This window comes from Erigeron canadensis, chromosome 7 (genome assembly GCF_010389155.1).
Source record: "Erigeron canadensis isolate Cc75 chromosome 7, C_canadensis_v1, whole genome shotgun sequence".
In the NCBI taxonomy this organism is placed as follows: domain Eukaryota; kingdom Viridiplantae; phylum Streptophyta; class Magnoliopsida; order Asterales; family Asteraceae; genus Erigeron; species Erigeron canadensis.
Genome location: NC_057767.1, coordinates 1,276,890 through 1,302,039, shown reverse-complemented (window position 1 = coordinate 1,302,039; position 25,150 = coordinate 1,276,890). Strand labels below are relative to the sequence as shown.

The 25,150-nt window shown below is 35.6% G+C and overlaps 2 protein-coding genes across 3 annotated transcripts; both read left to right on the top strand.

The window, feature by feature from the left end:
- Positions 1 to 207: 207 nt before the first annotated feature.
- On the top strand, positions 208 to 7,072 carry LOC122607111 (ABC transporter C family member 8-like). Its single transcript, XM_043780026.1, has 11 exons — positions 208 to 2,103; positions 2,205 to 2,525; positions 2,621 to 2,707; positions 2,811 to 3,401; positions 3,695 to 3,859; positions 3,936 to 4,230; positions 4,643 to 4,857; positions 5,189 to 5,494; positions 5,846 to 5,909; positions 6,330 to 6,569; positions 6,948 to 7,072. The coding sequence occupies exons 1-11, from the start codon at positions 208 to 210 to the stop codon at positions 7,070 to 7,072; spliced, it is 4,305 nt and encodes a 1,434-aa protein (XP_043635961.1).
- Positions 7,073 to 12,971: 5,899 nt separating this feature from the next.
- Positions 12,972 to 21,382, top strand: LOC122606717 (ABC transporter C family member 8-like). 2 transcript variants are annotated; one of them, XM_043779574.1, is made up of 12 exons: positions 12,972 to 13,118; positions 13,647 to 15,592; positions 15,690 to 16,010; positions 16,112 to 16,198; positions 16,298 to 16,888; positions 17,158 to 17,322; positions 17,400 to 17,694; positions 18,661 to 18,875; positions 19,548 to 19,853; positions 20,206 to 20,269; positions 20,398 to 20,637; positions 20,783 to 20,905. In XM_043779574.1, the coding sequence occupies exons 2-12, from the start codon at positions 13,658 to 13,660 to the stop codon at positions 20,788 to 20,790; spliced, it is 4,227 nt and encodes a 1,408-aa protein (XP_043635509.1). In that variant the 5' UTR covers positions 12,972 to 13,118; positions 13,647 to 13,657; the 3' UTR covers positions 20,791 to 20,905. The 2 variants fall into 2 exon arrangements, with proteins under 2 accessions (XP_043635509.1, XP_043635508.1); XM_043779573.1 differs by lacking the exon at positions 20,783 to 20,905 and adding an exon at positions 20,912 to 21,382 and having other exon boundaries at positions 13,022 to 13,084.
- Positions 21,383 to 25,150: the final 3,768 nt, after the last annotated feature.

The window sequence follows — 25,150 nt, the reverse complement described above, 5'->3', positions numbered from 1 at the left end:
TAATTAGTTTACTCGTATCTCCCTATCAAATATATAATATAGTAAAGATACTAAAAAAGTTATACCTACCTATTGCATTTGTCCCCATTCGGTAACGAAATACTAAAATACACGTAGTTGCATTCATGGAGTGACTTCATAGCATGCAAGAGTCAAATAAGCCGAAAGTATAAAGTAATTACAAATTTATGTGCAGGAGGCATAACCATGGTTCATCAAGGTCATTTCGATTTGAAATCGCCAGATATACAAAGTATTGTAGAAATATTCCACTTGGTGTTTGTGTTTCTCTTCTACCTGCTGCTACTCCCAAGTTTTCTTGGGAAAAATAATGCTGAAAGATCTAGGGGAAGAAGTGATTGGATATCTCTATCAGTCGCATTTTGTTGTTTTCTCACTTCGATTTCATATCTCATTGCCGGTATATGGGAAGGAACGGATAAAAGCCCTCAATTAGATTGGTGGGTGTTCATTGTTAAAGCACTAGTTTGGTGGTCACTGATGGTTTCGTTGCTCGTAGAAAGATTTACAACGGTCAAGATTCTAGCTTATGTCTGGTGGCTTTTCTGTTTTGGGTCAACTTGTATTGTGGATATCAAGAGCCTAGCAGAGAAACACAGGATCAAAATCTTGGGTTTGGTAGAATGGGCTGCTAGCTTCTTTCTTCTTGTATGTGCTTTAAGAAACTTAAAACATTTCATTGCTCGATACAGACAAACACAAGAAGGTAATACAAGCCAACTAGAAGAGCCTAGTTTTTTAAGCAAATTAACCTTCTCGTGGGTGAACCCATTGCTTACATTGGGTTACAGAAAACCATTAGTGCTTGAAGATATCCCGTCTCTAGCACCCGTGGACCAAGCTGCCATCGCCTATGAGAAATTCACCAAGGCGTGGAATGCCCTTCAAACACGGAGGACCTTGAATAACACTAACATGGTTCTTAAAGCAGTAGCGAAGGTTTATTTGAAAGAGATGCTTTTATCAGGATTATGCGTCTTTCTTAGGACTATGCCTGTCATCATTAGCCCATTGCTACTCTATGCCTTTGTTAATTACTCCAACCGTGAGACCAAAGATTTACATCGAGGACTTGTATTAGTAGGGTGTTTGATAGTAGTCAAGATAGTGGAGTCATTGTCCCACAGACAATTTTTCTTCAATGCAAGAAGAACCGGCATGAGGATGAGATCCGCTCTAATGGTGGCAGTGTATGAAAAGCAACTTAAACTTTCAAATTCAGGAAAGAAAAGGCATTCTATAGGGGAAGTTGTTAATTACATAGCAGTCGACGCTTACAGAATGGGAGAATTCCCTATGTGGTTTCATGTCGGCTGGTCATCTTTTGTTCAGTTATTTCTAGCTATTGGTGTCCTGTTCTCCATAGTAGGACTAGGTGTTCTTCCTGGTTTAGTCCCTTTAATCATATGCGCACTTCTTAACGTACCGTTTGCAAAGTCTAAACAAAAGTGTCAATTAAATTTCATGGTGGCCCAGGACAAGAGACTAAGATCCACTTCTGAGATCCTAAACAACATGAAGGTCATTAAGTTACAATCGTGGGAAGAAAAGTTCCAAAAGCTAGTTGATTCTTGTAGAGACATTGAATTTCGTTGGCTACGTGAATCTCAGGTCAAGGGGGCTTTAGGCACGGTTCTCTTCTGGATGTCACCAACACTCGTTTCTTCATTTGTCTTTTTTGGATGTGTTCTTTTGAAAAGTGTCCCACTTGATGCAGCCACTATCTTTAGCGTATTAGCAGCACTACGGAGTATGGCTGAACCCGTAAGAGTGTTGCCCGACGCACTTTCTGCGTTAATCGAGGTCAAAGTATCCTTTGATAGGATCAATTCTTTTTTGGTTGATGATGAACTTAAAGATCACAGGATGATAAGAAACCGAGAACTTAAAAGTTTAAATGCCCATATAAGAATACAGGATGGAAATTTTGCCTGGGATTCTGACTCGCCCATTCCAACACTTAGAAACATAAATCTTGAAGTAAAATGCGGGCAGAAAGTTGCAGTCTGTGGGTCTGTTGGTGCTGGAAAGTCTTCTATGCTATATGCACTCTTAGGAGAAATATCCAAAAGTTCAGGAACGGTAAGTTCACAAGTTGATCGCCAATACTTCCAAATGGGCAAATAGTACGTACTCATATTTCCATAATTTATATTGAGCTTACCGTCGCTTTTTGCTTTCAGGTAGATGTTTTTGGATCAATTGCTTACGTTAGCCAAACATCTTGGATCCAAAGTGGGACGATTCAAGATAACATACTTTATGGCAAGCCAATGGATAGAACTAAATATGAGAAGGCTATTAAAGTGTGTGCTTTGGACAAGGATATTGAAACTTTTAACCATGGTGATCTAACTGAAATAGGACAAAGAGGCCTTAACATGAGTGGTGGACAAAAGCAGAGGATTCAACTCGCTCGAGCAGTTTATAATGATGCTGACATTTATCTCCTAGATGACCCATTCAGTGCGGTAGATGCACATACAGCAGCTACTCTCTTTAATGTAAGATTTCTACTTATATATTTATGTTACTTTTCGTCTTTCTTAGTTACTCTAGTTTCATTCTTGGTACTACAATTGAGAAGTTTGTGCTTCAGGATTGTGTCATGAGTTTTTTAGAGAGTAAAACCGTCATTCTTGTCACTCATCAAGTGGAATTTCTCTCGACGGTTGACAACATTCTGGTAATTAGGACTGAAGTCTTGTGAATATTCTTACGTGGGTCCGTGTTATACTGTATATGGAATGTGAATAAACTTTACCAGTCTTCCTATATTCTTTTTCAAGGTTATGCAAGATGGTCTTCTTACACAATCAGGAAACTATGAGGATCTTTTAAAGGCAGGGACGGCTTTTGAACAGCTTGTGAATGCTCATAAAGATGCCGTCACTGGTTTAAAACGTATTGGCAATGTGAAAGAAAGCAAAGAAGGTACTGATAAAGCTTACTTGAGTAACACAAACAGTAACGGGCATTTAATGAAAGGGTTACCAGGAGCTCAGCTGACCGAAGAAGAAGAGAAAGAACTTGGAAATGTTGGATGGAAACCGTTCTTTGATTATGTTGTTATCTCACAAGGAATGTGGTGCTTGTCTTCTTGTCTTTTAAGTCAAAGCGGTTTTGTTGTTCTTCAGGCAGCAGCAAGTTTTTGGCTAGCATTTGGTAGTCAAATTTCCCAAATTACCACCATTAAGTTGATTTTTGTTTACACTCTTCTCTCAACAATGAGTATCTTATTCGTGTTTGGAAGATCATTTTTTGCTACCCTTTTGGGATTAAAAGCCTCCAAATCGTTCTTTAATAAGTTTACTGATTCAATTTTCCGTGCTCCCATGGTCTTCTTTGACTCTACTCCGGTTGGACGAATTCTGACAAGGGTAAGAGTTCTTTGGCATATGCAAGCTGGAAACATGAAATAAAACAGCCTGTCATAAAAATTTAGCAAAATTTGGTTCCATTAAGTTAACTATCTTTTTGTAGTCAAGAATAGACCAACAAAGTTTATAAAGAATTGATTTAAGGCAATTATCTAAGATAATTTGTTTCCAGGTGCCATGGCAGCACGACATCAGAAAAAGGCAATACGCCTGACAACTTACCAAGTCAGGCGTAAACAGAAAGCAACATGCATGACATCAAAATATGATTGCTTGTTTACTTTTTTCTGCAGGCTTCATCTGATCTTAGTGTCATTGATTTTGACATAGCCGCCTCATTCACCTATGTAAGTGCAGCTGGTATTGAACTACTAGCCGTGACTTGCATCATGGCCTCAGTGACCTGGCAAGTTCTCATTGTAGCTATCTTTGGAATGGTGGTTTCAAAATATTATCAGGTGAATCTCGAATATCCATTTTACATTAAATAAAAGTTAAATGATTTTAAATAGTGTATCTTGTTCTGAACCTCAGGGATATTATCAACCCACGGCAAGGGAACTAATGAGAATCAACGGAACCACAAAAGCACCTGTGATGAATTATGCCTCTGAGACATCACTTGGAGGGGCAACAATACGGGCATTTAAGATGCAAGACAGGTTCTTTAAAGGCTACCTTAGACTGGTGGACAAAGATGCGAGCACTTTTATTTATTCAAATGCAACGTTGGAATGGTTGGTTATGAGAATAGAAGCATTTTCAAACCTGACCTTGTTCACGGCTAGTTTTCTCCTGATTTTGTTACCAAAAGGTTTTGTGCCATCGGGTATGCGTGTTGTATCCATACTTTGCAATTTCCACAAACATTAGAGGTGGCGAATTCGATCCATTTACTTACTACTGGGTCAAATTTTGTTATGTATTATCTGCAGAGGCTCAGATGGTAAATGTAAAATAAAAAATGTTACAAAGGAAATGGAAAACAAGTGAAAAGTTGCCCAAAGTGTACTTTTCATTTATACAACCTAATAAACCCGATGGAAATAACGAGATTAGTGATAGTGTAGTAATTTTAACACTATATATTTATTATAGTCTTGAACAAAAATATATATTTGGGTACCTGACTTGACCAAAATTAACTGTTTGAAATGTTACTCAACTGTCTCCCCCACAAATGTTATATTTGGCACCTTTAACTTCAGTATACTAACACAATAAACTTATTCTTTGTATAGGGTTGGTTGGACTATCTCTTTCTTATGCACTGACGCTGACGGGTACCCAAGTGTTTATGACTAGATGGTATTGTAGCTTAGTGAATTACCTTATTTCAGTTGAAAGGATCAAACAATTCATGCACATTCCACAAGAGCCACCAGCAATTGTAGAGAAAAATAGACCACCGTTATCTTGGCCTTCCAAGGGAAAGATACAGCTCCAGGATCTCAAGGTAAAAGCCAACATTTCCAGCATTTTAAAAATACTTGATCTTACTAGAGGTGCCACTTTTAAACAATTTGTTTATGGATCTTTATCTCAAACTATAATGGTGATTAAAAACAAATCAAAATAGGCCAAACGGGTTGGCAGTAGCCCAACTTTTATTTTTAACCGTACAATTATCCAATATCACTTTATTCAAATCATCGATATACATATATAATAATATTGTGTATACCCAAGCCGAATTGTACTTAAAATTTGACGCGTGACCCGGCGTCCCCATCTTGCCAGTTGCCACCTTTAGATCTTATCTAATGTTTATGACATCGTGATTCCAGTTACGGTATCGTCCAAATGCACCACTAGTTCTAAAAGGTATCAGTTGTACATTCAAAGAAGGGACTAGAGTTGGGATCGTCGGAAGGACAGGAAGTGGAAAGACAACACTGATAACAGCCTTGTTTCGTTTGGTAGAACCTGATAGTGGAACAATTCTTGTAGATGGACTAGACATTTGCTCCATAGGGCTTAAAGATCTTAGGATGAAACTAAGTGTCATCCCCCAAGAACCGACCCTATTTAGGGGCAGCATTCGAACAAACTTGGACCCTCTTGGACTGCATTCCGATGATGAGATATGGAAGGTAATCACACCATCTACCCCGATTTTTATTTGTTCATAGAAGAAGTGTCAATTGCGACCAATCTACTTTTGAATGAGTAAGGTTAGCTTTATCTTAAAAGGGTTAAACATAAAATTAACTTACATGGAAACCGGCCAATGTCCCCAAGAGTAACTTTTATTTATACAATCTCCTATATCATTTTGTTTAAAGAAAGGGTTATTTATGCTTTCGACAAAAAGTGTTGAAGTCAACCCAACTCATTTGACCTGTGCGAAAAATTACCCATGTTGACCCTTTACCCAACTTGTCTATTTACCACCTCTTATCTGATCTTTATGCAATAATGCGGATGGTCCAATGGAATTCCAGGCATTGGAGAAGTGTCAGCTCAAAAGTACAATTAGAAGTCTTCCAAATTTGTTGGATTCATCAGGTGGGTAAACCATGCAGTTAATATTAGAGTTTAAATTTTTATTCATTTACTTAAAGATGGGTTTATTTATATTATATTCTAACGAGTTACACATGTAAAATACTCCAAAAGCAAAACAGGAAACGGGCCGAAAGATATAATTAAGTTAACGTAAATGATATCAGAAGTAGTTTTCTTTGTTGTTGTAATCATATATAACCGAAATTCTTATTTAAAAAAAAAAAACCTTTTCTATATCAACATTCACCATTTTGAGCCATTCATAAATTACCCATATTAATTCTTACATAAATTACTAATGTTGACCTAAACAGCCGAGCCTGTTTTGACCTATTACCCACCCACCCATTCTATCACCTTCCCTGAATCTAATACAAGACTTGAAACCGTGACTTTTGTTATCTCTTTCTGTTTTGACAGTGAGTGACGAAGGAGATAACTGGAGTTCTGGACAAAAACAGTTATTCTGTCTTGGAAGAGTATTGCTTAGGAGAAATAAAATTCTGGTACTTGATGAAGCCACTGCATCCATCGATTTAGCCACTGACGCCATTCTACAAAGAATCATAAGGGAAGAATTCTCTAGTTGTACTGTAATAACCGTTGCTCACAGAGTTCCAACTGTTATCGATAGTGACAAGGTCATGGTTCTATCTTTTGGTACGCAACAGCTCCCTGACTCTCACATTGATGGAACTAACATTTCAATTTAAAGGTGACAAATTATAACGGATCAGATGGGTAAAGTTACTTCAATGATAGGAACTATTCTTCTGTGGTAAAAGGTCGGATTGACCTGGAACACTTTCTGTCCAAACTCCAAAATGCTAGACTTTCAATAATAATAATTACTTCTAAAATATAAGTATGCAGGAGGTTAATGCGTTAAAAACAGATTTTGGACAACTTTTAATCTGGACGATTCTTTTTATTACTAAACCCATTAGAGATGAGAAATAATCTAGATTGATATATTAATAAGTACTTGGTTCAAAACTCCCTCATCCAAATTTCATATATTTAAAATGTGACTTACAGGAGAAATAGTGGAGCATGATGAGCCATCAAAGCTAATGGAGACCGATTCTTTCTTTTCCAAGCTTGTAGCTGAATATTGGTCCAGCTGCAGAAGTAACTCCACGGAAAAAATTGATGAAGTCTAGTGATTGCAAAAGATCTCACAATGTTACCGAGGTGTAAAATCTAAGTTTTAAATTCATAAACAAGAAAAAAACTACTGAATAGACTATTACTCGTACACAACAGGGGAGCGGAATTGACATATATTATACAGTAAAGCATTGGTAAGTCCCAGGATTCATCACCTTGAGTCCTGGATACTTTCACTAACGTTTTTTGCTTTGAATTCACACATCTACTTGATATGCCTAGGTTGGTTGTTAATTAAAAACCAACTTTATTTAAGAACAGTTACTCAAGATTATTAAAGCTACCAACTTTATAAATCATTCACTAACCCAGTCCAGTTGTAAGAATTGATACTGTCATACTTCGCTACATCTTCCTAAGATCAACCAAATTGGTTTAACTAATCCGATTACCAATTATATATAATTAACTTAGCAAGTTATCGATACTTTTAGTCCTATTATAGTCTTCACAGAATGTTTTTGGAAGGAATGAAATCTTTCGAAAGAATTGGAATCTGAAGGAATGGAATTTGACGGAATGTTTTTGATTTTTTGAAGCTTCAAGTGAGGGACGGAATGGAATTACTTCCCCTATCCCCAAGGAATGGAGATTCCATCAAATGAGGTAATGTTAACATTCCAACGGAATGTGATTCCTCCATCTTTAACCAACCAAACACGCTAAGCAATGGAATTCAATTCCAATTCCATCAAATTATATCAAATTCTGTGAACCAAACACGACTTAATTGTTTTTTGACCGTATCACATTCAAAATTCATAACAAACAATTAAAATTATATGATGCAATACCATTTTGATGCAAGCATACAACTAACAATTACTATAAGTGATTAGAATTAATTACATGTAGATCTTATGGTGGGCGTGAATGAGGTTTCCACTTTTCCCCTTCAGATATCTGGGTGATAGGGGTTTTCACCGAGTTTAAATTGGGGATATATTTCGTGAATGTACTCTCTAAAGCGGATCTGGTTAATGTTGGGAGTTGTTGTCATCGGCCCACTTAGACCACTAAGTTCCAACAACTTCTAAAGGCAGCAGGCCTTAGTTAATTAGGCTGGCAACATGCCGAATTCTAAGTCTAACTTGGGGAGCTAAACCCTACTTGTAGCCTATATTATCTCTTCTACATGTAATTCGGGTTAAGGGAAATTTAATAAAGAAAAACCAGTTGCCCTTGTGGATTAGTTCACACGGTTTAGTGTAAGATATCAGGTTAAATCTTGGTGTTTATTTGTTCTTTCCTTTTCTGTTAAATTCCAGATTCGTGTGTGTGTTATATTACATCTAGATCTTGAGAAAATAATAACCCTATTACCAATTTTACATATTAGTTTACCAAATTATAAACACATGTATCTTTATTAATTCTAAGATGTTAATACCAATGCTAATTAATATTTGACAAACAATTAAAAAACTCGTGTAGTTAATACAATTGTTTACACTAGCATGATAGCATTTTATCAACATGTTATAAATGAAATTATATCTCATTTTGATTAGTTAAGACCAAAGATTTTAGAACTCAAAACTAGACTATGAGACACTATATCAAGTTTAAGTGTCTTCGACTTAAAAACCTATAGCATAGCAAATTCTTTTTTTTTTTTTTCTAACAACAAATGTTAGTTGTTTCTTGTTTGTAGTTTGTTATCTGCTCACCCACAAGTTAATAATTAAACATCAATGTCCAAATTTGTAACACACACCTATAAAGAGACAAAGCCTCCCACGGTAATAATTGAGATTATTTAATTAACATATATACAATCCATCTTATATATTATCAATTTAAATAGTCGTTGAATAGGGATAACTAAAAAATATTGTATGCAATGAGTTGAGAGATTAACCTTGTCCAATTTCAAAATGGTTAAAGATGGAGGCTCATATGAGACCTTTATTCTACATTTGGCACCATCATCTTTTGTAGTGAGTCCTTGTCGATTTTTATTAAATAAATATAAGTGCTTGATTCATTTATAATGTGAACATTATATTATATCATATATAGGCGTATGTAAGTACAAAATCTAATAGGACCATTACATAAAATCAAAAACATGTAGTTGAAGGAGGCTTGTACCCATGTGCAATAAGCCAATAACTTTTTGAGTCTACGTACAAGTGACAAAGATAGTTCGTCACAATGTCTTTTATAAGGTCTAGAGTTAATTACAGAAATCGTCTCTGTCGTGGTATCTAGCTTGTAGGTTTCATCCCTAACTTTTAAAAATTACAGTTTTAGTCCTGGTCATAAACGTCCGTTTAAGACCAGGTCACGTGATTCGCACGTGATGGGTAATCTTGTAATTTGACTTAATAATACCCAGAGTTAATTATAAAAATTGTCCCTGTTATGAATTGTCACTTGCAGCTTTCATCCCTAACTTTCAAAAAATTACAGTTTTGGTCCAACCTTCTTTAACCTTTATCATCATCATAAACGATAAATTTATACATAAATCAAACTTATATATATTCACATTTATTGAGATATGATGACTACCCATTTATATATACAAAATTGATTTCCATTAAATGTATTACACACGTACAGTGTTTTATATCACAAGTGGATTTTGCATATCATATTTCACGCATTTATCGATTAAAAAGAAAAGATACAAACGGACATATCCTAAATTTTACCCATACATATAGACATTGATATACATATAGACATTGATGATGAAAAAGAAGGAAAAAAAGCATCCAGAAGTTCAATAAAGAAAAATAAAGAAGGAAGTGGCAGTTGTGGAGGGAACCGGATCTGAGTGGTGCTAGAGTGGTGGTGACTGTCGGCAACGCAGGTCCAACAGTGGATAGAGTGGTGGTGGCCGAAAGTGGTGGTGGTTAGGACTGATCAGACAGTGGTAACTGTTGGCAACGCAGATCCAGTAGTAGATTAAGTGATATATGGAGAAAAAACACTTATCAATCATAACATTATTGATTGAGTTTTGTTATACATTTATTTTAGGATGTGTGTATTGAATATTTGCTTTTGATTTCTCGGTTTTTATATGAATTTTAACTTTTATGCAAATTTGTCGTTGTTGATGATGAAAGGTTGAAGAAGGTTGGACCAAAACTGTAATTTTTTGAAAGTTAGGGATGAAAGCTGCAAGTGACGATTCACAACATGGACGATTTCTGTAATTAACTCTGGTATTATTAAGTTAATTTACGAGATTACCCATCACGTGCGAATCACGTGGCCTGGTTTTTAACGGACGTTTATGTCCAGGACTAAAACTGTTGACGGAGCAAAGTTTTTTAGACTAAAACTGTAATTTTTGAAAGTTAGGGATGAAACCTGCAAGCTGGGTACCACGACATGGACGATTTTTGTAATTAACTCTAAGGTCTATTTAGGAAAAGACCCAATGTTAGTTTCCTGCTTTTTTGTGATTGACAGCTTGTCACTTTGATTCTATGAGAGGAACTTTTTGTTAGTCTAATGATTGTATTGTATGTGATAGAGTAATTTAAATAACACAAACTACTATTACTATAGGAGTATTATATAGTGATCGATATAGTCTTGTATACGTTTGAGTTTTGCTTATTTATAATCATGAACATTACACTTTCTTGATCGGTTAATGCCTCGTCAACACTTCTCCCCTGACACATAATTGAGATCAGTCCCAACAAGAGTGTCACCTCGTGAACTCGTTGGCAGCAACATGTTATGGGTGTGTCACCAATAATAAGAGATAGAAGACTAACGTTTGATTTGATTATTTTTTTCTTTTTGTTTATTTCCACATTCTATTTTCCTTTTAAAAACTCTTTATGTGAATGAGAATGGGAGATGTGAAAGGAAATAAATTAAAAAAAAAACAAGTTCATTTTTAGTTAAAATTGTTTTATCCCATGCAAAAATAATTGAAGTAAGAAAAGATGATTTTTTTTTTATTCATGTGTGTTTTTGTTTAATTAACAAAAAAAGTGAGAATGGAATGAGAAAAAAAAATTGTTGGTTGAAGTGTGTCATGGAGATGAGAAAATAAAAAAAAATTAATAATTTGACGTGGAGTCGTGGATGACGAAGACATGAGAAAGAGATTAATATGGGGACACACCTAACACCCCATGCTAAATATGGGCTCATTGTTTTAATTCTTGTGAGAAACTGAGAACCTTATGAAGTTATGAGAACCATTAAAATTTTAAAGTTAAATATTGGGTACTTCATTCACATGTGGATATATAATAAAAGTTCATATAAAAACACAAAAAAAATGTTAAAAACGTATAAAGTTAGGTATAACTTGATGAGTGAACGAATTTGTTCATATGTAATTATATATTCTTCAAATGACTATCAAGTTATAATTTAATAATTTTGATGGTTGTTTCAATTCAAATGATTTTAAAAATGCGGGTTTAATCCTTTAGAAGTGTTCAACTCATGTGAGGGTTCCTTTGTGATACTCGTTATCAATGAAACCTACATTCATATAACTCATCTAATTGTGGTATGGGGCTAAGGCTCCCCATTACCTTTTTTTTTTCTTCCGATTCATATGTTTATATACATCCAATCTTAAAAATTAAAGCCCATACATCCTCATCGGTGTTTAGATGAGTAACTGACGGGGTAACCGATTTCTCCATGATGCCTTCCATTTGGGAGGGGCTAGGCTAGTGATTATTTATTAATGGCTTTGAGAACTCCTAAAAAAGAAATCTCAGGAACCATTCTGGATCATACTTTTTTTTTTTTTTTTTCTCTTCAATTAAATAATAAAATTCACCCAAATCATTCAAAATGTTCTAACTCACAAACCGTAAATCGTTAGACAAAACAAAAAACATGGGTAGTCTTAAAATTTCATCCTCTTTCATTAAAGATCCAATTCTATATACTTTTGACGACTTTTTAATTTTCGTTTTCTTTTTGGTAGTTACACATAACTTACACATGTGTAGGTTGAACTTACACATGTGTAGGTTGAACAAAAATTATGATTTGGAACGGGCTTCGCCCTTAAGGATATTCATAAACCAAAGCTAGTGGGGGTGATAGGTCATAGAGGGTGATAGGTCATAGGGTGATAGATCATAGAGGGTGATAGGTCATAAGGGGTGACCAGTGAGAGGTGATCTACCTAACGGGTTTCGCCCTTAGCCGTTATTCCTCCACCATGGACTGACGGGCTCCGTCCTTGGCTACCATGGCTCTGCCATGGATTGACGGGCTCCGCCCTTGACCTTCATTGTTGTGTACATATGTTCATTTACTAATTTATATGTGAAAACAATGATCTCCTACACATGTGTAGGAGAACGTGATGGGAAAAAAAAACGAAAATTAAAAAGTTGTCAAAATTATATCGAATTGGATTTCTAATGAAAAAAGACGAAATTTTAAGACTACCCATGCTTTTTGGTTCGTCTAACGATTTACGGTTTGTGAGATAAAACATTTTAAATGATTTAGGTGAATTTTCTTTTTTTAATGGAAGAGAGTGAAAATATAAAAAAAATGAGTGGTCCAAAATTATTCTCGCATTCTTTTTTATTTGTGAGTTTTTAAATAACCTTTCTTCTTCGTATATATATCACCATTCATGCATTTATAGCACATATGGAATGAACCATTCATGAAAATACTTAAAAATGAAAGAAATTCCATGCAGTCAGGTTGACACCACTACTGTCTCTGAATATTATGCTGTCAGTAATTCATCTTTTACCCTTTTGGAATTTTATTTATAGGTATCTTAAATATCTTATCTCTCTATCAATTCAATAGATATAAACAAAAGTATACAATTGTAAAATTACTAAACTAGTTATACTTACTTACGTATTACATTTGTCATCCCCATTCTGTACTGAATATATACTAATGTTAGTTCCATCACATGAAATGCAATTGCATTCATGTGGTGAGGCTCATTTGGTAACCTATAGCTAGCTCGATCTCGTGTGTCCGTGATTCGTGGCTGTGTTACTACTACTACTACTAATTAATTTAACGTGGTACGTCGTGGTGAAGATAGTAGTACTGTCGCGTGTATGGCTTTAAACTTTGTCTTTTAATTATGCTATCTTTACTTTCACTGACATAACATCAGTTGTATGTATTGTGTGAGTTTGTGAAATTATTTCATTTGATCTACATGTTTTTATAATGTTATTACACGATTCGCTGATATATATATGATGAGTATAGTAGTACTATCCGACTGCTATACTATAGTTTGGCATGCCAAACCTCATACTTTGCAATTTCAACTTAAAAGGATTGATGTGTGGGAGGAAAACAAATTTATTGTGCATGAAGTTGTTACTCTTTGATGCACTTGATCGAATGATGCACCTACTACAGGTGCATCAAAGAACAAAGAATCCGTACAATATCCTTACATTAAGAATCCTTCCTAGGTATACATGCTCATTTTTACATTATTGAACAAGTTGTAAGCCAATCACGCTATAACGGCATGCTTGTAATGTCTAAGTTTTAAGTTTTCGCATATCTTTATATTTTCAATAACTTCTATGTTGAAAACAGAAAGTAATTAGTACAAATTTATTGCAGGGGACGCCATCATGGTTCATCAAGGTTATTTCGATTTGTATTCACCAGATATACAGATAAGTATTGTAGACATATTTCACTTGGGGTTTGTGTTTCTCTTCTATCTGCTACTACTCCTAAGTTTTTTTAGGAAAAATAATGCAGAAAGATGTAGGAGAAGAAGTTATTCGATATCACTATCAGTTGCATTTTGTTGTTTTCTCACTTCCATTTCATATCTAATTGCTGGTTTATGGGAAGCAACTGATAAATCCCCTCAATTAAACTGGTGGGTCTTCATTGTTAGAGCACTAGTTTGGGTGTCATTGATGGTTTCGTTGCTCATAGAAAGATTTATCTCAGTCAAGATTCTAGCTTCTGTTTGGTGGCTTTTTTGTTTCGGGTCAATATCTATTGTGAATATCAAGAGCATAGTAGAGAAACATAGTATCAAAATCTTGGGTTTGGTAGAATGGGCTGCTAGCTTCTTTCTTATCATATGTGCTTTAAAAAACTTAAAACATTTTATTGCTTGTTACAGACAAAGCCATACGTTATTCGAGCCCTTGTTGATTAATGAAACACAGGATTGTAATACAAGTCAACTAGAAGAGCCTAGTTTTCTAAGTAAATTAACCTTCTCTTGGGTGAACCAATTGCTTTCCTTAGGATATAGAAAACCATTGGTTCTTGGAGATATCCCATCTCTAGCACCCGTAGACCAAGCAGCCATCGCCCATGAGAAATTCACGAAGGCATGGGATTCCCTTCAAACAGGAAAAACCTCGAATAATACTAACATAGTTCCTAAAGCATTAGCAAAAGTTTATTTTAAAGAGATGCTTTTATCAGGATTATGTGTCTTTCTTAGGACCATATCTGTCATCATTAGCCCGTTGCTACTCTATGCCTTTGTTGATTACTCCAACCGTAAGACTAAAGATTTACATCAAGGACTTTTATTAGTTGGTTGCTTAATAGTAGTCAAGATAATGGAGTCATTGTCCCACAGACAGTTTTTCTTCAACGCAAGAAGAACCGGCATGAGGATGAGATCGGCTTTGATGGTGGCAGTGTATGAAAAGCAGCTTAAACTTTCAAGTTTAGGAAAGAAAAGGCATTCTACAGGGGAAGTTGTAAATTACATAGCGGTAGATGCATACAGAATGGGCGACTTCCCTATGTGGTTTCATGTCGGTTGGTCATCTTTTGTTCAGTTATTTCTAGCTATCGGTGTCCTGTTCTCCATAGTAGGACTAGGTGTTCTTCCTGGTCTAGTCCCTCTAATCATATGTGCACTTCTTAACATACCGTTTGCAAAGTCTATGCAAAAGTGTCAGTTAGAATTCATGGTGGCTCAAGACAAGAGACTAAGATCCACATCTGAGATCCTAAACAGCATGAAGGTTATTAAGTTACAATCTTGGGAAGAAAAGTTCCAAAAACTAGTTGAATCTTGTAGAGACATTGAATTCCATTGGCTGTGTGAATCTCAGTTCAAGAGGGCTTTTGGCACGGTTTTGTACTGGATGTCACCAACGCTCATTTCTTCATTTGTCTTTTTTGGATGTGTGCTTCTGAAAAGTGCTCCACTGGATGCAGCCACTATCTTTAGCATATTAGCATCACTACGAAGTATGGCTGAACCCGTAAGAGTGTTGCCAGACGCACTTTCTGCATTAATCCAGGTCAAAGTATCCTTTGACAGGATCTATTCTTTTTTAGTTGATGATGAACTTAAAGATCACAGGATGATAAGGAACCAAGAACTTAAAACTTCAAACGCCCATATCACAATACAGGATGGAAATTTTGCCTGGGATCCTGACTCACCCACTCCAACCCTTAAGAACGTAAATCTTGAAGTAAAATGCGGGCAGAAGGTTGCAGTCTGTGGCTCTGTTGGTGCTGGAAAGTCTTCTATGCTATATGCACTTCTAGGAGAAATATCCAAAACTTCAGGAACGGTGAGTTCACAAGTTCGTTGCCCCTGTACTTCCAAATGGGCAAATAGTACTCATGTTTCCGTATATATAAAGGTTGCTGTCGCTTTTTTTCTTTCAGGTGGATATTTTTGGATCAATTGCGTATGTTAGCCAAACATCTTGGATTCAAAGTGGGACGGTTCAAGATAACATACTGTATGGCAAGCCAATGGACAGAACTAAATATGAAATGGCTATTAAGGCGTGTGCTTTGGATAAGGATATCGAAACTTTTAACCATGGTGATCTAACTGAAATAGGACAAAGAGGCCTTAACATGAGTGGTGGACAAAAGCAGAGGATTCAACTCGCTCGAGCACTCTATAATGATGCTGATATTTATCTTCTAGACGACCCTTTCAGTGCGGTAGATGCACATACAGCAGCTACCCTCTTTAATGTAAGATTTTAAACCACTTGTTTTTTCATTTTACTTTTTCGTCTTTCTTGGTTACTCTAGTTTCATTCTTGGTCACTAAAAGTGTGAAGTTTGTGCTTCAGGATTGTGTCATGAGTTGTTTAGAGAGTAAAACCGTCATTCTTGTCACTCATCAAGTGGAATTTCTCTCGTCGGTTGACAATATTCTGGTAATTAGGACTAAAGTCTCGTGAATGTTCTTACATGGGTCTGTGGTGTACTGTATATGGGCTTTGAATTTTACCAGTCTTGCTATATTTTTTTTCAAGGTTATGCAAGATGGTCAAGTTACACAATCAGGAAGCTACAAGGATCTTTTGATGGCAGGAACAGCTTTTGAACAACTTGTGAATGCTCATAAAGATGCCATCACTGGTTTAGAACCTACTGGAAATTTGGATGAAAGCAAAGAAGATACGGATAAAAGTAACCTAAGTAAAGCAAACAGTGATGGGCAGTTACTGAAGGGCCTACCAGGAGTTCAGCTGACTGAAGAAGAAGAGAAAGAGCTTGGAAATGTTGGATGGAAGCCTTTCTTTGATTACGTTGTTATCTCACAAGGAATTTGGTTCTTGTCTTCTTGTGTTCTAAGTCAAAGCGGTTTTGTTGCTCTTCAGGCAGCAGCAAGTTATTGGCTAGCATTTGGTATTCAGATCCCCCAAATCACCACCATCAAGTTGATTTTTGTTTACACTTTTCTCTCAACAATGAGTACTTTATTCGTCTTTGGGAGATCATTTTTTGCTACCCTTATGGGATTAAGAGCCTCCAAGTCATTCTTTAATAAGTTCACCAATTCCATTTTTCGTGCACCCATGGTCTTCTTTGACTCTACTCCGGTTGGACGAATTCTGACAAGGGTAAGAGTTCTTTGGCCTTTGTAAGTTGAAGAACAACAGCTATTTGATTACAATTTAAAAACCTTTGGTTCAATTTTGTGAACCATCTTTTTTTTTAATCAAGAATAGATAACTTGTTTCCAGCTGTTATTTAGCACCACATCAGGAAAAGCAACACGCCATATTACCCTTTTCATTACCTTAAATGAGACTATTTAGAAATTGGTTAGCTTGAAAATGAAAAGGGTGTTCTGCAACACATGTGGTTTCTAAGTTACTGTTTTATACAGGCCTCATCTGATCTTAGTGTCATTGATTTTGACATACCCTTTTCATTCGCCTATGTATGTGGATCTGGTATTGAACTACTAGCCATGATTTGCATCATGGCCTCAGTGACCTGGCAAGTTCTCATTGTAGCCATCTTTGGAATGGTAGCTTCAAAATATGTTCAGGTGAATCTCAATTATCCTTTTTACATCAAACAAAAGTTTAAGTCACTATAAATAGTGCATTTTTTTCTGAACTGCAGGGATATTATCAACCAACTGCAAGGGAACTAATGAGAATCAATGGAACCACAAAAGCACCTGTGATGAATTATGCATCTGAGACGTCACTTGGAGTGTCAACAATACGGGCATTCAAGATGCAAGACAGGTTCTTTAAAGGCTACCTAAGACTGGTGGACATAGATGCAAGCACTTTGCTTTTTTCAAATGCAACTTTAGAATGGTTGGTTATGAGAATAGAAGCATTTTCAAACCTGACCTTGTTCACAGCTAGTTTTCTTCTTGTTTTGTTACCAACGGGTTTTGTGCCATCAGGTATGTGTGTTGATTTAAAATGCACTAACATTAGAGGTGGCGAGTTGATCCATTTACTTAGGATTGGGTCAATCTGGGTTTTGGTTCATCTCCTGAACAGTGCCGACTTAAGCTTTTTGGGGGCTTAAGTGAGATTAATTTTGGGGCCTAGTTAATTAACATACATATTAAGGTAAACACAAAAAGCAGAAAAAAGTAAATCATCTTATATACTAAGCTACTATGTGAAAAAAATGCAAAGAAGCAAAATTTTGTACCATTTTTAAGAGAAAGTCTTTCATTTAGTCAAGATTTAATCACTAACTCGTTGTTGGAAATCAGAGTAAAAATCTCAGATTTTTCGATTTATTAATAGTTACTTTTTTTCCCTATTTTTTCCATGAACATTGTAACTTCATTTATGTGATGTCTTTTTTTCTAAAGGTCACTCATGAAGCCATGAAATTTATTTGCCTATATGTTTTCTTGGACATTTATGTTACCCTTATATAGTAAGAATAACATATAACATAAAAGTCTAAAATTTAAAACATTAAACCTAAAATATAAAAATGGGGGTCTTTGTATTTTGGGGGCCTTAGGTCCATGCCTAACTTATCTATATAGTAAAGCCGGCTCTGCTCCTGATGCAAAGATGGCGCATGCAAGAAAACAAAAAGTTACAAACGAAACGGGTCTAACGGGTAAAAAGTTGCCCAAAGTGTACTTTTTATTCATTCAACCTAATAAACCAGTTTTTGGAAATAATGAGATTCATATTATTGTGATATCTATATTGTAGTAATACATAATTCACTAAATATTTATACAAGACTTGAGAACTTAGAAATATATGTATTTGGGTACCTAGCTTTAACAAAATTAACTGTTTTGACACGTTATTAAGTGTCTCCTCCCATGAGTTTTGGCATCTTTAACTACCGTTCATACTTCAATATTAACACAATAAACTTAATATCTGTTTAGGGTTGGTTGGACTATCTCTTTCTTATGCACTGACGCTGACGGGTACCCAAGTGTTTATGACTAGATGGTATTGTAGCTTAGCGAATTACATCATTTCAGTAGAACGGATCAAACAATTCATGCACATTGCACCAGAGCCACCGGCAATTGTAGAAAAAAAAAGACCGCCATCATCTTGGCCTTCCATGGGAAGGATACAGTTCCAGAATCTCAAGGTAAAAGCCTACATTTTTTGCTTTTGAATCATTCACGAAGATTATGGTTCTTCTTTCGAAACTATGAAAATACTTGAAGATCTTGCTAGAGGTGCTACATTTAAACAATATGTTCATGGATCTTTATCTCAAACTGGTCAAATTGAAAATTAGCTAAAAGGGTACTGGGTCAAAATAGGTTGAACGGGTCAAAAGGGTTGGAAGGTCCCCGAATTTAACATTTAATAGTTAAATAACCAGTAAGGTGAGATCAAGTGGTTAACACCCTTGCATTTGGAAACAAAGGTCAAAGGTTCTATCCTCATGTCTTGTAAGGGTGGAGGTCCTTTTCTATCCTAGATAGAACCTAGAACCAACCTCTTTATTCCCCCATATACCGTCGTGTTATTGGGACCCAAAACCCGTGAAAGACGGCATTAGGTGTTACTTACTAATTATCCTAAATCACTTTATTCAAAGCGTTGACTTAATAATATCGTTAATGTAATCATAAGTGACACATTCTTTAGTAAAAAATAAAATAATAATAATAATAATAGACAAAATTTTTAGCACTGTAGTTGCTCAACCCAATCCGAATTGTACTTAGAACTAGACCCGTGACCCAACTTCCCCCTCTTGCTGGTTGCCACCTTTGGATCTTATCTAATGTTTATGAGGTTGTGATTTCAGTTAAGGTATCGTCCAAATGCACCACTAGTTCTTAAAGGTATCAGCTGTACATTCAAAGAAGGGACTAGAGTTGGGATCGTTGGAAGGACAGGAAGTGGAAAGACAACACTGATAACAGCCTTGTTTCGTTTGGTAGAACCTGATAGTGGAAGAATACTTGTAGACGGACTGGACATTTGCTCTATTGGGCTTAAAGATCTTAGGATGAAACTAAGTGTCATCCCCCAAGAACCGACCCTATTTAGGGGTAGCATTCGAACAAACTTGGACCCTCTTGGACTACATTCCGATGATGAGATATGGAAGGTAACCACACCATTTGCCCTGATCTTTATTAGTTCATAAAAGAAGTGTCAATTGCAATTAATTTAATTTTGAATGAGTGAGGTTAGTTTTATCGCGAATGGGTTAAACATAAAAATAACCGAAAAGAAAATGTGCCAAATTCTCCAAAAATTTAATTTGTATTTATAAAACTTCCTAAATCATATTGTTGAAGAATTGGGTTATTTATGCTTTTGACAAATATGTGTTTTGGGTCAACCCAACTCATTTCACCTGTGGCAAAACATTACCAGTTTTGATTCTTTACCCAAATCGTCTTTGTACCACCTCTGATCTTTATGCAACAATGCTCATTGTTCTAATGGAATTCCAGGCATTGGAGAAATGTCAGCTTAAAGGTACAATTACAAGGCTTCCAAATTCCCTAGATTCATCAGGTGAGTTGACCCTTACATAAATTCCCTTTTAGACCCAAGCTGTTGAGCCTGATTTGACCTATCAGCCACCCGCCCATTTTATCTTTCACTTTAACCATGGTTTTTGTTTTCACTATATGTTTTGACAGTGAGTGACGAAGGAGAGAACTGGAGTGCTGGACAAAGACAATTATTCTGTCTTGGAAGAGTATTGCTTAGGAGAAATAAAATCTTGGTACTTGATGAAGCCACTGCATCCATTGATTCAGCCACTGATGCCATTCTACAAAGAATCATTAGGGAAGAATTCTCTAGTTGTACTGTCATAACCGTTGCTCACAGAGTTCCAACTGTTATAGATAGTGACATGGTCATGGTTCTATCTTTTGGTACGCTACATCTCCCAGATTCTCACATTGATGGAATTAACATTTCAATTTATCGGTGACAAAATGGGCGGGTCATCTAATGGGTCAACATGGGTAAAACTGCTTTTTAGATAGAAACTAATTACTTTAAAATAAATTCATGTAGGAGGTTAACGCGTTAAAAATGGAATTTCGACAACTTTCAACCTTGAAGATTCATTTTCATTAGAGATAAGAAATAAATAGGTCAAACTGCCACATCCAACTTTCATATTTTATACAACGTGACTCGCAGGAAAAATGGTGGAGTATGATGAGCCATCAAAACTAATGGAGGCTGATTCTTTCTTCTCAAAGCTTGTAGCTGAATACTGGTCGAGTTGCAAAGGGAACTCCGTGCAAAAAGTTGATGAAATCCAGTGATAGCATAAGCTTTTACTATGTTGTTATGCCACGATGGTGGCTTTCCGAGGTAAGGTGGGAAATGGGTTGAGTTGTAGAAAACTCCGGGTGCAGTTCGGAAGCAACATTGAGCTCGAGCACTATTAGCTTATTGATCAAATATATAGTGTGAGTAAGTAGACTAGTGCTTTCACCATGTTTGAGTTTTTGAAAGAATAGCACGGATATTATAGACTAATAAGTTCGAGCCACACATTAGTTTTAAGGAGCTCGGCTAGTGAAAGAAATTATATATCCATTATTGCTCTTCACATATATAACATACATTTTATCATTCAAATAGATTAAGATTTAAGGATGACAATCACCTGTACAGTAGAATCATAATCACTTCAATTACTTTATGATTAAAAACTACCCTTATTCTTGACAAAGAAATTAAAAAACTTACACACAAAATAGAAAAATGACAAACACTTGACAAACAAGCAATATGTGTAACTTAAAAAAACAATACGTGGCAACAAATATTCAAAAATTTAATGTCAATTATTCATTTATTTTCATATTAAATCCCAATTTAATTATGACACCAAACATAAAACTCAAATCCTACAATAAAACTAAACAAACAAGACTGAGGGTCTGTTTCTTATTTAGTCATTAAACACCGAATATATTAAATGACTGAATGCATTAATAATGTTTGTATGTATTAAGCAAAATATAAATAATTGATGGTTATTTTTGTTTATTAAGTCAGAAAAAGAAACATAAAGTTCAACTAAATACTTAAAGTTTAACTAAATAATTAAGTTCTTAACTATTAATTTATTTATTAGGTAAAAAAAATAAAAAACAAGGCCTTGCATGCATGTGAAGTATTCAATTCTGCACCTTATTTCATTACCGTAAGACTTAACCGGGGGGTGGGGGGACTCGACAATCTCACAAATATATCCGCCAAAATCTCTGTATTTGTCGGATACAACCAAGCATATAAGAAACACGTTGGGTTTTTACATCCAACGAGTCAAAAAAGGATTTCAGCAAAGTGTATGCTTCTTTCATCATGTCACCTAGTTTTGGCCACTTACGCAACTAAACGAGAGCCCTCTCCCAAGAATAGGAGTCACCTCTAACCTTAAAATATTTAGCTGTTGATATTAACTAACGCGTATTTTGCATGATAAATTTTTATATTACATGGTTGAAATTTACATCAATTTATTGTAATTTTGGTTATTTATTGTTTTGTATAAGAATCTGATCATAAGTTACAATAGAAAGAAAGTCAGGGGGTTAAGTGTCGTTTTTAATAATTAGTTTATTAATTATTGTATGTGTGGGTGAACAAGTTAGGACTTTGTCTAGTGGTTCTTTAAATAAGGCTCACAGCCAATTACGTGATTTTTGGTATTTAGGACCTAAGACGGATAAAAGACTCCTTAAATAAAGTGTTGAAGTGTTTATTTTTTGGTGCCATCATAGTTTGCTAATTTTATAGTCTAACCGATACAGTCTTTTTTTTTTTAAAAGAGAAATTTATTAACAACCGCCAACTCACACAATTGAGGAGTGACACACAAAATTACAAGAACTACAGGAATTTACAATTACATACAAACGTTAAACGAGTTCCAATCTTGCCAGCTAATAGAGCAATTTCTCGTCCTATTCTTAAACCATAGGAAACTAACGGACTTAATGTCATGAAAAACCTTCTCAAAACCAAAATCGTGTCACCTTCAAATTTCTTCCCATTCCTTTCCTTCCAAAGGCTCTAACATGTCACAAACACAATTCCTTTGAAAATCTTTCTACTTTTCTTGTCAAGACCCACATGTTCATCAATATCGAAAATGTCTTTTACCGTAAAAAAAAATAGAGGACAAACCTTGCACCACCTGCTGACTTTGTACCATAATGTCATCGCAATATCACAACAACATAAAAAAATCTTCCTACTTTTAGTGCCTTCATAGTTTGCTAATTTTATAGTCCAACCAAAAAAATCTTTTTTTTGAAAAAAGAAATTTATTAACAACCGCCAACTCACACAATTGAGGTGTGGCACACAAAATTACAAGAATTACGGGAATTTACAATTACATACAAATGTTAAACGAGTTCGAATCTTGCCAGCTGATAAAGCAATTTCTCGTCCTATTCTTAAACCATAGGAAACTAACGGCCTTAATGTCATGAAAGACCTTTTCAACCAAAATCGTGTCACCTTCAAATTTCTTCCTTTTCCTTGCCTTCCAAAGACTCTAACATGTCACAAACACAATTCCTTTGAAAATCTTCCTACTTTTCTTGTCATACTTACTTTATACTTGTGTATCTAGTTAAGTCTTGACTTTCCATCTCATATTTCATATCCCCTATTATTGACCGTGACTTGTTGACTTTTTAACGACGTTTTCGTACCCAAGTCAGCTCCAACCTTAATCATGAGAGGGGGACGAACACAAATGTCAACTATATTGTAGACATATCATTATAGTAATCATTTCTAATCTACGAAAACTCCTATCCCTTAGTAAATTGGTAAATAATGGGAGTCAACCTTGTTTAACATGTCAACCTTCCGCTCTCGATTCACCATCTAGTTGCATGTGCTTGGTCTTCTCGATATGAGGACAACTTTAAGATTGTTATCTTTGTTGAGAGGCAAACTTATGAGGTCGAGATCCAATGGCTCACACACGACATCAAGGAGTACTAGAATCTTCTTTCCTTTTAACATGGAGAGTATGCTCCTACGTGGGTCAACACTTGGATACTAAGCCTTACATATAGACTTTGTTGAAGCTCACTATAACTGTCGTTTCTTGAGCCATTTTACGTCGACACTAAGAGCCATATGATCATATCAAACTCATACAAAAAAAAAGTGGGCAATTGTTGATATTTTTAAGAATGGTGTTTTTCCCAACCTCGATAAGCCAAACAAACCAACTTTTGTAACTTTTTGAGTTCTTACTAAGGCCGGTGCTTATAAGGACTTCTCCGGAGAGTCCTTGGATGCTTGGACGTAGGACACCATTGGCACCAAACGTCCTCCGTCGTGCGTCCTTTGCCAACTTTTTAGGCCGGTTCTTATAAGGACTAGAGTCCTCAAGCTTCTTGTCTGTCACGTCAGCATGACTCCCTTCAGGACTCTCCCTGCCTATAAAGGCAAGCTTCTTTACATCTTGGTCTCACCTCTTTACTTTCTCCCTCTCTCTTTATCTCTCTCTCTCCGTTGCATTTTGGTCCCACTCTCGTGCGTCCATCATAGTCCTCGTGAGGACTCTTTGCCCAAGACTCTCATTTTGGACGCTTGGTGACAATAGCGTCTTGCGTCCTCTTCTTCAAAGACTCCCCCAAGACTCCTCTATAAGCAGGGGCCTTAGTGGAGAATACTCATGGACGCTGAAACGTGGGGCCCCATGTGTGCCAACTTTTTTTTTCCTTTGTCTTTTCGTTTAAGTCCTCATGTGTGCCAACTCTTTTTTCCCTTTGTTTTTTTATTCATTTAAGTATATATGTATTATGTATATATCTCTTGTCGTTTATGTATATATCTGTTAGGAAATTCTCTCTTTTTTCCCTTTGTTTTTTCATTTTACCCCTTTTGACTTTTATAAAAAAGTTTATTTATTAGATATATTTTGTTTAAAAGGTTAATGAAGAGTAATCTTATCATTATTATGTATTTTGTATTTTTATTGAGTATTGTGTTTTTTAATTTTGTGTTGTCTTTTATTTTTAAGTAATGTAATGTGTTTGTTTAATAATAAAATGTGTTTTTATTATATTTGAATGGTGTTTTGTTAATTAAAATATATATAAAGAATTGATGATGTGGCAAAGAAGTCCTGGGGAAGTTTGTCTTATAGGCAGGAAAGAGTCCTGAGGGGAATCCTGCTGAGAGGAAGTATCTTCCAAACTCCATAATTTGTGCTTCATGAAATCTTCCATTATTTCGACGATGTTTAAAGCTTCTAGTCGCATCCTTTTTTTAACCTAGAACGTTTTATGGACTACTTAGTCGTCCCCTCAATTAAACCCTTGAATTTAGAACTTAACCCCTTTACCCTTTCAAAACTATGATCACCTTTTTCGATCCATACTTTAAACCACA

What these genes read in the sequence shown, in the direction of transcription:
- LOC122606717 (XM_043779573.1), top strand. Translation starts at nt 13,658, where the DNA reads ATGGTTCATCAAGGTTATTTCGATTTGTATTCACCAGATATACAGATA. An exon ending in TAGCTTCAAAATATGTTCAG is followed by an intron (nt 17,323 to 17,399) that starts GTGAATCTCAAT and finishes TCTGAACTGCAG; the next exon opens with GGATATTATCAACCAACTGC. An exon ending in AAATTCCCTAGATTCATCAG is followed by an intron (nt 20,270 to 20,397) that starts GTGAGTTGACCC and finishes ATGTTTTGACAG; the next exon opens with TGAGTGACGAAGGAGAGAAC.
- LOC122607111 (XM_043780026.1), top strand. Translation starts at nt 208, where the DNA reads ATGGTTCATCAAGGTCATTTCGATTTGAAATCGCCAGATATACAAAGT. An exon ending in CCGATGATGAGATATGGAAG is followed by an intron (nt 5,495 to 5,845) that starts GTAATCACACCA and finishes ATGGAATTCCAG; the next exon opens with GCATTGGAGAAGTGTCAGCT. An exon ending in GGTCATGGTTCTATCTTTTG is followed by an intron (nt 6,570 to 6,947) that starts GTACGCAACAGC and finishes TGTGACTTACAG; the next exon opens with GAGAAATAGTGGAGCATGAT.